The 15,552-nt window shown below is 35.2% G+C and overlaps 1 protein-coding gene and 1 pseudogene across 2 annotated transcripts; both read left to right on the top strand.

Moving 5' to 3' along the window:
• Positions 1-6,022: 6,022 nt before the first annotated feature.
• On the top strand, positions 6,023-13,276 carry LOC121249159 (SAGA-associated factor 29 homolog A-like). 2 transcript variants are annotated; one of them, XM_041147859.1, is made up of 9 exons: positions 6,023-6,245; positions 9,528-9,621; positions 9,767-9,843; positions 10,687-10,796; positions 10,966-11,051; positions 11,779-11,832; positions 12,059-12,212; positions 12,384-12,397; positions 12,842-13,276. In XM_041147859.1, exons 1-9 carry the CDS (start codon positions 6,128-6,130, stop codon positions 12,942-12,944), a joined length of 810 nt encoding a protein of 269 aa, XP_041003793.1. In that variant the 5' UTR covers positions 6,023-6,127; the 3' UTR covers positions 12,945-13,276. The 2 variants fall into 2 exon arrangements, with proteins under 2 accessions (XP_041003793.1, XP_041003794.1); XM_041147860.1 differs by having other exon boundaries at positions 10,690-10,796.
• Positions 13,277-13,965: 689 nt separating this feature from the next.
• Positions 13,966-15,200, top strand: LOC121251249 (annotated as a pseudogene).
• Positions 15,201-15,552: the final 352 nt, after the last annotated feature.

Genomic DNA, 15,552 nt, shown 5'->3' on the forward strand with positions numbered 1-15,552 from the left:
AAAATATGTGACATGATCCGATAATTTAATATAAATATAATACGATAAAAGTAGATTAGTATTTAATTTTAAAGAGTTTAGATCAAAATAGATTAATATGTTAAGACACAATAGTTTAACGTATCAATCTATTATAACCTATTAAAAAAGTTAAAATTATAATTATACCCTTATATCTAAAAAATAAAATTATTTAAATTTTAGTTTTGATATTTTTATTATTTGAATTGTAATTTTAGATTTATAGTTAGTTTTAGATTTTTTATAGATATTATGATTTTAACATTTATATAAAATTATGCTAAATTTAACTGGATCAAACAAGTTAATTTTGGATCGGTTCAATTCATTTACATAAACGGGTTAAAATAGGTTGACACGACACGACCCGTTATATTAATGGGTCGTGTTAGGATTTTAGATTTTGACATGATAAGCTTAACGGGTCGGGTTAGGGTTGATCTATATAGTATAATACACATGTCTTGACACGACATGAATACGACCTGTTAACACGATGTGACACCCCTACTTATAACCTTTTTACTATTATATATAAATTTACTATTTTTATAAGACATATGATATTTTTCATAAAGTATAAGATGATGAATAATAATTGATGCGAATAATTTTTTTACTATCTAAGAGCACATTTTTAATGGTTTATTCATCTTATCTTTTAAAATATATAATTAAAATCTATTTTTTTATATTTTAAATACTGACTTTTATAATATATCATATATCGGTTTATCTATTTTTTTTATATCATTTAAATATTATATTTTTTAATATATTTTATTCATTTCAAATAAAATTAAAAAGTAGAGAGAAAAATGAATAAAGAGTACTACCTACACTGAATAAAAATATAGAAAGTAGAAAGAGAAATTAATTAAATGTTTCTACAAGCGTGTTTAGTATCCCATAGATGTAGAGATGGTATTATAGCAAAATGAATATTAGTGATAAAATACATAATTAACTGGATGGGCTATTTTGAGCTATTTCCTTCAAATTTTACAAAAACGTGCTTTATACATATCCCATTGAGAATGCTCTAAGGGCTTATATATAATACAAAAAATGTAAATTATTTGAAGAATTGTTCATAAAATGAGTTTCCTCCAATTATATAAAAGAACATGTAAAATACAAATCGTTACAATAACCCGTTATATGTAGCGAATACTGTTCATCATTCAAATAGTTTTTTTATTATTTATATTTCATTTACTCCTTCATTTCCTTTGACTTTTAATTTTTATTGTTCTTCATTTAAAACACCTCTATTTTATTTTTTTATAAAAGCTATATTGGAAATATTATTTATCCAATTTTTTTATATTTTGTTTTTATTTTTAACTTTTATTTGGTTTATATATTTTTATTTTGTATGTATAGGACTTAATTATATTACATTGTATAAATATATTGTAGATGTAACAAAATATATGGATGTAACAAATTTATTGGTAGAAATTAAATGTTTAAAAAGAATATAAAAATATTATTTAAATGATACGAATAAAAAATAGATAAATCGATATATTATATATTGGAAGAGAGAAACTTAAGGACGGTAGGGCGGGAATTTTGTTTTTACACCTATCAATACAAATTTGCCACATAAGAGGTGCAGGAATGAAATATATGCACCCACACGCGTAAGATTTCCTCTTCTCTTCCTCTCTCTCCCACGAATATTTCTCCCCTCCTTCAGATCATTCCCCTTCCTTCTCCCTCCCTCTCTCCCACGAATTCTTGGGGCCACTTCATGCCAAACAAGTAACGGTCACTTGAGGCCCAAGTAATTGCCACTTCATGATCCAGTGGTTTGATTTTAGGATGTTGCTTTTACAAGACTTATCTCTTTTTTTCCTTCTCGTCGATGAATTGTTCTCAAACAGTTCTCACTGTTTCTGGTTCTGATTTGAGACTTTTATTTTTGCAAGTAAATTTCAATTAAAGCCAGCTGATCATGAGCTACATACAAAAAATTAAGAATTAACCAACCTAAGATAAAGAAGATCATCTGGCATGGCTAATTAGCAGTCAGTCATTTTTTTTTCTCTTAAAATTAGTTGCTATTAAATTTGTTCATGAAGACGCTTATATAATCTGAAAAACTGAAAATGTGGTTTGTTCGTGGTTTCATTCTCGTACTTTCTTGGCAACCAAACAAAATGTGGTTAATGCTCTTGTAATTCTTTGACCAGTTGTTGCTTCAAGAGAGACCGTATTGTATAGAGAGAGAGATAGAGAGACCGTATTGCCACCCCCAGGTATTCCTAGACATATGCCGGTTTCATTTCCTTGCAGTTGTTAATCAATACTCCATATGCTCCTCTTTCAGCTTCCCTAATCTTTTATTGAATATCACTCATATCTTGTTGGTTCGAGCCGTGATTAAAGGATCGAGGAGGTAGCTAAGCTCTAGTGAATCCAATCTGATCTGGAAATTCGGCTACTGTAAAAAGCTCTAAATTGGAAAGTAATATCTCGAAGACCTTAGACTTGTGTAAATTGTGAGAACACACAAGATTGAAGTAATTTGTACTATCGAATCAGATTCTTGAAATGCCAGTTCCATTTACCTTAAAGAAGTAGAATTTTGGTGAGTCATGTTTCATATGTATCATGATTTCTGGAAAGATGACTGATCGACTAAGCCATATGTGGGCACCCTAGGCTTCTTGGTAGCCTGACTCTGCCGATTTACCAATAAGATGTGCCGGGTTTAACCTTTCGACTTGATTTTGCACAAACCTACTCTGATCAAACTTGGCATTTTTTTTTTTTTTTTTATAGTGAAACATGGATTGCAACGATTATAACATGGATTATAATAAAATTAAAAATTAAACTTTCACAACAAACTCTCCATTGTTCTTCACAAAACAAAGTCTCACTGTTTCCAGAACACATGGATTACAACCAAAAATTAAAACATTGTTCACTATTACATTGCTGCACATAAATTCACGAATTGCACTGTTCACACCAAGCTTTCACAATAAACTTTCAAATACATGGATTACAACCATCTAGACTAATGTGGATCTTCATCTTGGTCGAAGAGTGGTAATCGAGAAGGTCACGCCTAATGAAATAATGCATAGTAAGAACCAACATTGACTTCAAACCATTCTATTTCTCTTATTTCAAGAGGATAATGACTGATTACACTAGACAAGGTAAAGCTGCCTTCATCATTTAAAATTGCATTAGTCGTAGTTTTACACCTTAACTTCTCTATTTGTCTTGGCTTCAGAATAATGGTAGCCTGACTCTTTGATGTGCCTGGTCTCGCACATACTAAAGTAAACCATCTAATCTTCTCATCTTCTCTCTATCTAGAATTCCTTCTATGCACCCCAAACCCATTCTACTTAACATAATTCATATAACAAGACCAAACTTCTTATTCAAAAGAGAATGTCATTCCAACCTTAAATTCTTTAATGCATGGTATCATTGTTATCTTGATTATTTCCGGGAGATCTTACCTCATCACACTGGTTATTTGAGAGCTCAATGTCGGGATCCAATACAAGATCATTGGGCGAGTTCCCTATACTCTAAAAGGGAAGAAAAGTGGTCAAATACACGCACATAAACAAGTACACAAAATAAACAAACAAACATGGGAAAAACAAAAACAAAAAAAAGTAAACACAAAATAAACACACACACAGAGGAAAAACAAAAAACTGAAACAACTAATAATTCCCATAATCTATAACATTTCCATGGTGGTGTGAATAATTAGTTAAAATGGAGGTCATGATACTTTTAGAATCTATCAAATGGGGATCTTCAAGGAAAATGATAGGATTACTACCATTCTACTATCCATTTACAATTCTTTTTTATTTATTTTTTTTAATTTTATATTTTATTTAATAATTAAGGAAGTGATTATTAATAAAATTATATATATTTTTTAACTTTTTCTTAATAGTCAAGGATGTTAAAAAAATACTTAAAAGAAAATTATAAAAAAATAAAAAACTTCAAATACATTATAAGTAATAAATGAATAATAAGAGAATAGTAACCTTATCACTATCCATACTCTAATATGGTATTGAGACTTTATTGACAACTAAGATAAGGGAGCTTGGATTCCACTTCTTACCAAAAAAGCACTTAAAAAGCATAACTTACACTACCAGGTATCTTATTTGTTTTCTATTAATAGGCAAATAATTTTCTATATATACCAAATTTTTAATGGGCAAAGGGGAATATATCTGGGAAAATAATATAGAGAGGAACAACTCCTTTGTTTAGAGGCCGAAAGGAAGAATAAAAAAACTCATTTGTAAACCAACCTCGTTGCAGTAGCTCGGAGACGCAATGGTCGACGATGGTGGTTGGGTGCTGGTTTTTGAACTTGGAAAGAGCTGGCTGGGTAATGCTACGGAGCGATCGATTTACGGAGTGACTGGTCGATTTTGCTTGGATTCGGAAGGAGAAGTGCGAAGTGACGTTCATATTCTGCAAAGGAAAATTTCTATATATATTAAATCACGTTGCATATTTATCATAATTAAATATTTATTTATTAGATAATTATTTATCATCTAATAGTAATAAATATATCATAATAAGATAAAAATAAAATGATAGTATGGTATATAACACTACTATTTTATGAATAGTAATAACAAAATAAAGAAAAAGTAATGATAATTGATCATAAAATAATGAAGTGAGGTGCCACGTAAACAAAAAAAAATTATAGAAAATAAATTTATAAACTTTATATAATTAGTTAAATTTATTTTATAATAAAAATAATTTTATAATTTAATGTATCGTATTAAACTAACTATTTTATCAAATTTGGATTTGTGAAATTTGGATACAGTTGAACCCTTTCTTACCACCTATAAAAATATATTGAAGTCATGCTATTTGATTCATCCTATGTCCAGTCTAAATGATGAGTCTCCTATTCAATATGGACCGACTTTGCCCTCGTTCGTTCTCTCACACGACTAACTAGTTATCCCAAGTTTTGAGCATCGTAATTAGTGTAATGAAAAAAAGGATAAGATAATTTATTAATTAAATCCTCATTTTCAAATGGCAATAGATAGAAAAAGGAAAAAAATAATGCAATAGCTACAAACTAATAATATCTAAAACCTAAATGATATTTACAGTCGTAAAGTTCGTAAGCGTTATGTAATATCTTTGAAAAAAATGAGTAAATACAGAATCTACATAAAAAAAAAATAAATATATTTTAATAATGAATTTCACTCTTTTTCCTTTTTCAAAACTGTAGAGTGCGCAAACGCCACGCAATCGTTTTAAAAAATAGTAGAGTCTACTATTAAAAAATAAAAAATTCTATATACCATACTACTATCTCATTTTCATTCTACTAAATAAGATGTGACATATTTATCATTTAATAGTGCATATTTTTTTATCATTCAATAATAATGAATATGCCACATCTTACTTAATAGGATAAAAGTAAGATAAAAATAATGTGTATAATATTATTATTAAAAAAATAATTTTTTGTCATATAGATATCATATTTATTTATTTATTTTAAAAAAATTACGTGGTACATACTGCATACACGCACCCAACATGAATACAAATATCATTTCTCTTTTTAACTGCGGTTTGGGCGGTGGAAAGTTTGGGTTGAATTGGGAGACCATCTTGATCCAATGAACTTTACGGGCCTAGCTTCGAGGAAGACATGGGAACAGAGCCCATGTTGAAAAAATAAATGCATAACCGGCATTATTAGTTAATTATTTGTTATACATTACTACAGTCTTTTGTCCACGTGGCAATACTTTAGACAGAGTTCCGATAACACAACGCCTCGTCCACGGTTTTTTTTATTTTTTACTTTTTTCGGGTGGAACCAGTAAAAAAAACTACCACTAGAAATGTGAATGCGACGTCACTTTGAAGAATTTTCTTTCCTCTTCTAATAAATAATCATTCCAATTATTACTTTTAACACAGACTTCTTTGATAAATTGATCTAACAAACTCCGATGAAAGAGCTTTCAAAGTTGGAGATGACCGAACTGAAATCATAGCGTGAAATCGAGCTCAGACTCGAACTCTTTGACAACGAACGATGTCGTCGCCTGACATTACCGCTATATTGGAGTACTCCAAGGAGCTCGATCGGTTGAGGAAAGAGCAAGAGGATGTGCTCGTCGAGATCAACAAGATGCACAAGAAGCTCCAAGCCAGTGAGTCCCTCTATTTAACGCGTTTACCCCAAAACTGGAAAACGAAAAAATGCGTTTTGATGGTCATTTTTTGTTCTTCTAAAAATACGATTTGAGCATCCTGGATTGGTGGGTTTGTGTCGGATTAGTAAATGATGGTGTTCTTGTTCTTGTTTTGATTTTTGTACTTATGGGCGTTTTGGGTCGATTTTTTATTTTTAATTTTTTTTGAAGTTTTTGTTCTTCGTTTTATTTAAGGATCGAGTTGTTTTAAATTGTTGCTATTTGAGGTGTGCTGGGTTTTGCTTCCGTTACGAGCTTCGTTGAATGACTGGTTTTAACATCCTTGAATGTGAATATGCTTTGGAGGGATCATTTTTTTTTTTTTTTCAATCAAATTGAGTCTGGGAAGTGTAAATTACCATTTAGGTGTTCATGTCTTAAGGAAGTCCAAATAAGAGTTTTTTGAACATCGGATTGAAAATGTGTAGACTGGACCTGAAATTGGTCACCAGAGCGTGATCAATGACGGGTTCACCTTGTAGCTTATCCACACTTCGTAGTTGAAAATAATAATTTGGGGGAGAAGAGATCACAGCAGACCGACTCCATGGACTCTAGATGCTCGTCTTTGGTGGGATTCCATAACTGATAAATAAATGTGGGTTTATGGAGATAACAAGGATCACTATGTTGTTTACGTTATATTTGTTATGGACATATGAGCGCCTAGCTCATTGAGGATGCTTGATAAGAATATCGTCTGTATAACTTGGCAAGAAAAAAAAGAATATCGTCCGTATTAAAATTTTGGTATAAAAGATATCAAAATTACCTCTTTTGTTTTCAGTGTCTTTAAATGCTCAAATTCAATTAATGAGTTATTTCATAGGGATTTGTAAGGGGACAGAGAGAAACAAAAACCGTGGGTGGATTGAGTTTGGGAATCCAATCAGAAAGTTAATGGAAAAAACAGAAGGGTGGTGATTGGTTGGAGAAGAGCTACAAAAGGCTAACTCAACCTTGGATCGTATCAATTCTTGCAGAAGAGTGTCCTTGTATTGCATTTGGTGTTTGTTCTTTGTTTTTATTTGATTGGTAATTTTTTCTTTTTTGTTTATACATTTCCATCGTATGGACAATTAACGGTTCCAAAACCAAGGCACATCTTACAAGCTGATGGTCTTAGTAGTCCCATTGTGCATTATGTGGTGTATTTGGATGGAAAGGAATACACGCTGCTTTGAAGATAGGGAGCGAACAATGGAGGAGCTTCAGAATTTTTTTCTGCACACTTTACTCTTATGGTTTTCAGCCATTGTTCTTAATGGAAATAGTGTTCATGAGTTCCTAGCTCTAATTTAGTTTTTTAAGAATGTATTTAGGTGTTTTCTATTGTATACTCCCTGTGTACATAGGCCATGCCTATTTTCATTCATATTAATGAAAATTACTTTCTACTGATAAAAAAAAAAAAAAAAAAAAAAAAAAAAAAAAAAAAAAAACTGATGGTCTTAGTAAGTAAATTTTGATGTTGGATTTATCTGGTTGGGATTCGAGCCATTGTGAAGTGGCCAAATTTCTGACAGCATGGCCTAGCTTTATCATTTACCATTGTTGTTTGCAAGAAGTTGAAGCGTTCTGATTGAGCTAATTGGTGAGATGCTGGTGCCCAACCTGAGGATTTAACATTAGGGCTTACCCATATAAAAAAAAAAAAAAGGATTTAACATTAGGGCTTTATGATTTGTACTCAAGTGCAGTTAGTTGATTAGGAAATTGAGACGTGGCCCAGAGGCAAGAAGGAGAAGGAAAATGAAAACAAGAGGCATGGTTTTATAGTGTGCTAGGAAAGGACGAAATATTTACAATGCTTAGTAGACTAAAACACTATAACTCTTACACATGTCTATATGTAAAAAGCATATACAGGTGGCAAACTAGAGTCATGGCTAAGAAATTAAAGATGGATTTTTTTTTTCACTTCTTATTGTTGAAAACAAGAGTAGAAGTGTCAACATTGTAGGATGTCAAATACAGAAAAGGTAGCAGGCACCATTTCTTGTTCTGCAGGCCAGATCGGAATGTTTGGTAAATAATTTAATTAGGAAAACTTCAAAGCTTGCTATGGTACTTTGAGAAATGGTGAGTGGAATATGCTTATGGTAGTTCATCTGTGCTGGTATCATTAGAAGTTTTGTGAATATTTTTGTGAAACATGAAGATTTCTTTGAATTCTGAGTTTCATTAAAAAGAAAACTAGTCAATAACATAAAGAAAGGAAGCTTTGATATGGATTCAAAGGTCTCTTTCTATTGGTGCCCTTCCCTTTATGTCTCAGTAACTGTGTAAAGAAATTGTTATTACCAAAAACTGTTCCCCAAATATCACAAACTTACTCTGTTAAACATATTGATGATGGTACTTATGGTGACCACCCACACCATTATCATTGCATTATCTAGACTGATAGCTGCTGCTCGATTGGGTTGTATTTGCTTGCATTATGGGGTGGGAGTAACTTAGAGAAGGGAAGGTTACCTTCCTTTTAGGTGTTATGTTGTCTAGGAAAAAAATTGTATTGAAGGAAAATATGTAATGTGCCCTATAGAAATTAAAGATTGGAAATGCATCCTTTCTCTTGCCTATTTCTCCATTGCCTTTCAATTTGGGGGAAAAAAAATGGTGGGCCCTGGGGGCCTGGAGGATGAGAACTCCCTTCCTTCTTCCCTTTCTCCATTCAGTTACAGAAAGAATAGCCACTTGTTTCCGTCCCTTTTCTCTTACCACTTTCGCTTGTCTCCCCCTTCCTTCCAGATGATAAGTCTACATGCTACCTAACTGATCAGTTGATGGAAAAACAGGTCCGAAGTTGTAGCTTTACATGAATATGAGTGCTATTTCTTATGGTTTTTCATGAATGAATGTTCTTAGGCAGTAATCAACAACACCAATGCCACCACTAGAATTGTCTATCACTGCAGTTACCATCTCCTCAATTATCACACAGTTACTCTCACTGTGTGGAGAGCAATCATTCCACCATCACATAGGTAGCCCCAACACTACTGTTTCCACCATCCCTAACCCACTGCTGTTAGCAGGTTGACCACAGTATGCCACTATTGCGGCTTCAAGCCAAACCACTTACCTATTCCACCATTGCGATTGTTGTTGCCTGCCCTGCACCTGCTTACTGCTACTACCATCTCAATGCCTCCATCACTGTGGTACAATGTGATCTTTACAGTCTAGTTCTGCTTTGTTTTCTAGCTGGTTTATCTTTCTTTTACCCTGATGCAGCTCCTGAGGTGGTTGAAAAGCCTGGTGACAGTTCGTTATCAAAGTTGAAAGCTTTGTATACTCATGCAAAAGACCTGTCAGAGAGTGAAGTAAAGTACGTAGATTCGTTCTATAGCTTTTATGAACTCGATAACTTCCACTTTATTTTCTTCTTTCCTTTTATTTTTATGTTATTTTGGTAATTTTGGTAAGAAACATGTTTTTCAGCGTATATAACTCGATACTGTACTTGGCTGCAGCTTTTCCACCTTGTTGATAGGTCAACTTGATACTCTTCTGCCTTCTGGACCTTCAGGGCAACAACGAAGAAGGATAGGTATATGATAGTATTTGTTCATTCAAAAACATGACCGAACGCTGTGACCTTTTGATTAAGCTTTCATAAAAAAAAATTAAGCTTTCATCTTTTTAAGCTTTCAATGATAAGAGCTATCTTGCGAATGCCTCTAGATTTTCTTTAGTTAGTCATTTACTTTTGTATATTACATATTCTACTATCCATTATGAGCCATATACTTTTAACCTTTAATTGAGCTTGCATTCTTGTAAGTTTTATGAATGTCCTTTTTGTAAATATCCCTAGCTTTTCTGTTTTTAGTGTATTCTTTGTATACATTCCAATACATATTCTACTAGCCACATAAAGCTATGCATCTAGACTTGATGTTAGGTCTTGAACTGTAGTTCGGCACATATTCCAACATATTGATGAGATAAATATATTCATGTTCATATCAGATTGAAATTCTGTTGGTTCGTCGGAGGAACTTTCCAATTTTCATTTGAACTTTGAATTTAAAGCAAGTTTTTCTTATATTCTTAATTCCTTTTAGATTTTTGTTTGGTCCTTCCCTAAGAGGGACTGGAATCCCATCCTATCATGAGAAGCTAATAACTCAGGTGTGTTAATTGGTTAATTGGAGCATAGAACTAAACTTTCAACGGCATTTTCAAGTGCTGTTGCTAATCCCGGAATCTGTTGACTATAGCTAATACATTGTAATAGATAGCTGCATCAACAACATGGGGCATGTCATGATATCAAGTTTTGACAGATGACATGCAAGGCCAAAATATTTTGGTGGCTGATCCCAAGAAGTGTTTTGTTGTTATGGAAACTCTACAATGTTTTATTTAGCTGACTGTACATAAATTCCAGAAGGCAACGATCAGAAAAGGAGAAAAATGAAGACCGATTCAGATATTTCAAGGATTTCCCCTAATGTGCGAAGCCAACTTGAGGCTTGGGCTAGTTTAAAGGGTGAACAGGTATACATGTACAATGATAGTCATCCTCCAGATTTCTTTTTAGATAGCACCTATACCTACATTCATGGTTTTATTAAAAACAAAATTCTTTCACGCGGAAGATACATTTTGTGATTCTTTTTTATTTTATTTTAATTTTTCATTTATTTATTGTCTACCATTATTTCAGGTAGCAGCAAGAGTCACACCAGATGAGTCTGAAAAGGACGAGTGGTTTGTTGTAAAAGTTATTCATTTTGATAAGGAGACAAAAGAGTAAGTACAGTTCCTGTAAGTAGGACATCATGCGCCATGATTTAAACTTTTAGGTATTAGGGTAGCTGTTCTAGTTTATAATGGCAACTTTCTTAATTATCTATCGTTCATGTTTCAATTTTATCTTTAACTGATTGGCCTGTTTGAGTCAGCTTATCAAATGAATATCGTATTGTTTGAGCAAGAGCCAAGCCCAAAAGGAAAAAAAAAAAAAAAAATCCAAGCTCATGGAATAACTTAAGAACAGTTATCCACCAAGTTTTATTTGGGTCCCAATTCAATTGCTTGTTGATAAATTCCTGGCTCAAGGTCAATTTAAAGTTCAAGTCACAAACTTATTTCGAAATGAAGGCCTGATGTGTGGAGATAGCTTTTGTAGTGATGAAGTAGAATTTGTAACCAATTAAAAACATGCCAAACATATTGAAGCTTCTAGATCAGAGACGTGCTCCATATCCGCATTCCTGATAGGTCTTGAGCCTGCCTGGGGACTCATTGGAGAGAGGAAATTAGGGATAGGCTAGATTCGGTTAATGTATAAACTTGAATGAGCTCGTGCAGCAGCTTACATTCTAGCTGCTTGTGAGCCACTTGGTTTGTTTTCTCCGTGGATTCTTGCAATTATTTTGTGTCGCCAGTAATTATCAACAGAAGTGGTAAAAGGAATGCTACTCTTCTAGGTCACTTACTTTATTCCTTGCTTATGAAGAAGCAATTCTATGTGCAGATTTGAAGTACTAGATGAGGAACCAGGTGATGATGATGAGGGTGGTGGCCAACGGTAACTATCTTTTATTGACTCTGATTGACTGCTGGATGTTAACTTCTGGTCTGAGGGTACAATGCTGAAAAAAAAAACTTCTGGTCTGAGGGTACAATGTATAAAATACCTTATAGTTGAGGGTGGAAAACTTATTCTACCCCTTTTCATTTATTTCAGTTTTCTGCATGATTGAATAATTCATCGGAGAGTGACATTTTTTCCCCTTTTTTCTTGCTGCTCTCAGGAAGTACAAGCTGCCCATGTCAAATATTATTCCTTTCCCCAAGAGAAATGATCCTTCTACTGCCCAGGATTTCCCTCCTGGAAGACAAGTGTTGGCTGTCTATCCAGGAACAACTGCACTTTATAAGGCAACTGTTGTCAATAACAACCGCAAGGTAATGTTTTCCTTCCCCCTTGGTCTGCTATAACAGAAGTTATTGTTCATTTAATATGAATTCCATTCTTCTGTAGGTTCTTGCCCTTTGACTAAACAAGTTTATCATGAACTAACAAATAATTGTATTGTGCATGTTTGTGGTACTCTCAACGGTTCGAAATATTTTCAGAGGAAGACAGATGAGTAAGTAATATCCATCTATGTGTTTCATCCTTAGCATGCTGAGTTTTGGGAAAAATTGCATTCTTGAATGGACTATGGGGACCAAATAAACACAAAATGATTTACTGCAAATCAAAATGGAGTATTTTTTTTCCACTCTTATTCTCTTTTAGGGTAGGTCATGAGTCTCACAGATTTTTGTACCAGCTTGTCAGGTAATTTGATTTACCAGCAGTCACCAAAATGTAAACATATGACAAAGTAAACCATTTTCTCAACATTTTTAAGGAAACAAATGGACTGAATTCTTTGGAGAAGTCATTTATTTAAATCTGGAAACTGAAGTAGAATGCTGAGATTAGCTGGTGACGCTAAAGTCTCGGTTTTACTGTTAATGGAAACGGGGAGTATTTTTCCATTCTTCTTCTATATTGTCATGTTCATATTCATGTTTTGTTTGGGCAGGTATTCACTCGAATTCGACGATGACGAGGAAGATGGATCCTTGCCTCAAAGGAGTGTACCATTCCACAAGGTGGTTCCTCTGCCTGAAGGACATCGTCAATGAATTCATGCTGTTTATAGCCGTATATAATTCTAAAAGCTCTTATATAGGATTGTTAACCTGACCCTTAACATGCCTGCCCTATGTGGCTGGCTATGTTTCTCTTTTGACCATTTCGAGATGATATTGTAATATCTTCCCTTCTCACGTTATGTAGCATATTTACCTCTGCTTCCTCTCTCTCTCTCTCTCTCTCTCTCTCTCTCTCTCTCTCTGTAACTTGGTAGGCTAGATTCGAGGATTTTGGAGAAAAACTATCCATAATTTATGTTTCCTCCAGATTACTTTCGCACCTCATTAATATTGTAGGGAATAAACTTCCCATGCTTCATGTACTTCTGATTGCTATGACGCTTTTTAATTGGAAAATACAATTTGGCAGACAGAAAATAGATAGTGACGGGCAAAAGAAAGAAGAAACAAAGAAATAATACAAAACAGAAGCGGCAGCAGAACTGCTTCTAAAGCCGCATTTTTGTTGTCATCAAGTGAAATTATGGGAGGACAGGGATGGGTGATTGGATGCATCGCTATTTCCACATCTCCAGTGCTTAGACTTCATTGCCTCTCAATTTCCAGCAGCATTTGCAGACCGTTTGATTGAACCTTCGTCAAGATAATCAGTTTCTTTTATTTACTTGTTTTATATATGATAACTAAACTACCTTGTATAAACAAACAGTTTCTACACGCATAATAAATATTTGTTTCTAAGAATTAATCAATAATTTACGGCCCCCAAAAACCCTTCCCAAGGTTATAAACCTCTTCATTTGTTCTCGTCGCCTCAGCCATTCTCATTCCCATCACTCACACTCTCCCTCTCTCTCTCTCTCCCTCCCAATTCGATCTCAATCCATGACGGCCATGACCTCCTCTATTACACCCAAATCTTCAAAACTCATTCTCTTATTACCACCAACCCCTCCACTAGTCTCTCTCCCAATTCGCCTTCTCTCATTCCCATTACTCTCTCTCTCTCTCTCATCACACTTGCCCAATTTGGTCTCAATCCATGGTGGCCATGGCCGCCTCTGTTACACCCAAATCTTCAAAATTTCTTCTCCCATCACCACCAATCTCTCTCCCCATCCGTCTTTCTCTTACCCATAACCCAAAACCCAAAACCCTAACCTCGAAACTCTCCTCTACTTTCACTGAGCCCTTCATCATCTTCTTTCATTTCCTTGCACAACGCTCCAATCCCCATTGCAAAAGATCGTCTTTAGTCACGGTCAAAGCCTCAAAGGGTAAGTTTGAGCACAGGAAGCCCAATGTGAACATTGGGACCATAGATCACGTAAATCATGGCAAGACCACCCTTATCGTTGCCCTCACAATGGCCCTGGTCTCCATGGGCAACATCGCGCCCAAGAAGTATGACGAGATCGACGCTTTCCCAAAGGAACGTGCCCGCGATGTCACCATTAAAACCGCCACTGTCAAATACGAAACTACCAATCGACACGATCCCACATCACTTGCCTTGGCCACGTCAACTACGTCAAGAACATGATCACTGGTGCCTCCAATATGGATGGCGCGATTCTAGTCATCTCCGGCACATACGACCCGATGCCACAGACTAAAGAGCACGTCCTGATCATGAAGCAGGTGGGCGTGCCGAACGTGGTGGTGTTCTTAAACAAGCAAGATCAATTCAAAGATGAGGAACTCTTGTAGCTTGTGGAGTTGGAGGTGAGAGAGCTCCTGAGCTCCTTCGAGTTCCCAGGCAATAATGTACCCATCGTCTCGGGCTCGACTCTGCAGGCATTGGAGGCTCTAATGGTGAACCCAAAGATTACCTGAAGAGAGAACCAATCGGTGGGCAAGATATATGAGCTCATGGACGCCGTAGACATTTACATTCCCATTCCACAGAGGAAGACTGACTTGCCGTTCTTGTCAGCAATGGAGGACGTGTTCTCGATCACGGGGCGTGGTACGCCTGCCACGGGCTGGATCGAAAGGGGCATGATGAAGGTTGGGGAGACAATAGAAATCGTTGGGTTTAGAGAGACCCGAACCATGACAGTTACGGGGGTCGAGATGTTCCAGAAAACTCTAGACGTGGCGCTTGCTGGGGACAATGTTGGGCTCTTACTTAGGGGGATTCAGAAGACCGATATCCAGAGAAGGATGGTAATTGCAAAGCTCAGGACAATCACGCCGCACACGAAGTTGTGGGCTTTAGTTTATGTGTTGAAAAAGGAAGAGGTTGGGAGGCAGTCTCCGTTTTTCACAGGGTATCAGTCTTAGTTTTCTGCCCCAAAAACCCTTTCTAAGGTTATAGTTGTCTTCATTTCTTCTCGTTGGCTCCACCATTCTCATTCCTGTCACTCTCTCTCTTCCATCACACTCCCCTAATTCAATCTTAATCCATGGCGGCCATGACCTCTTCTATTACATCCAAATCCTAAAAACTCATTCTCCCATCACCACCAACCCCTCCACCAGTCTCTCTCCCTATCCACCTCTCTTTTACCATAACCCAAAATCCTAACCTCAAGACTCTCCTCCTCTCTCACTGACACTTCCATCACCTTCTTTCATTCCCTTGCACAACATTCCAAACCCCACTGCAAGAGATTGTCTTTGGTCACAGCTAAAC

This window comes from Juglans microcarpa x Juglans regia, chromosome 2D (genome assembly GCF_004785595.1).
Source record: "Juglans microcarpa x Juglans regia isolate MS1-56 chromosome 2D, Jm3101_v1.0, whole genome shotgun sequence".
Lineage (NCBI taxonomy): Eukaryota > Viridiplantae > Streptophyta > Magnoliopsida > Fagales > Juglandaceae > Juglans > Juglans microcarpa x Juglans regia.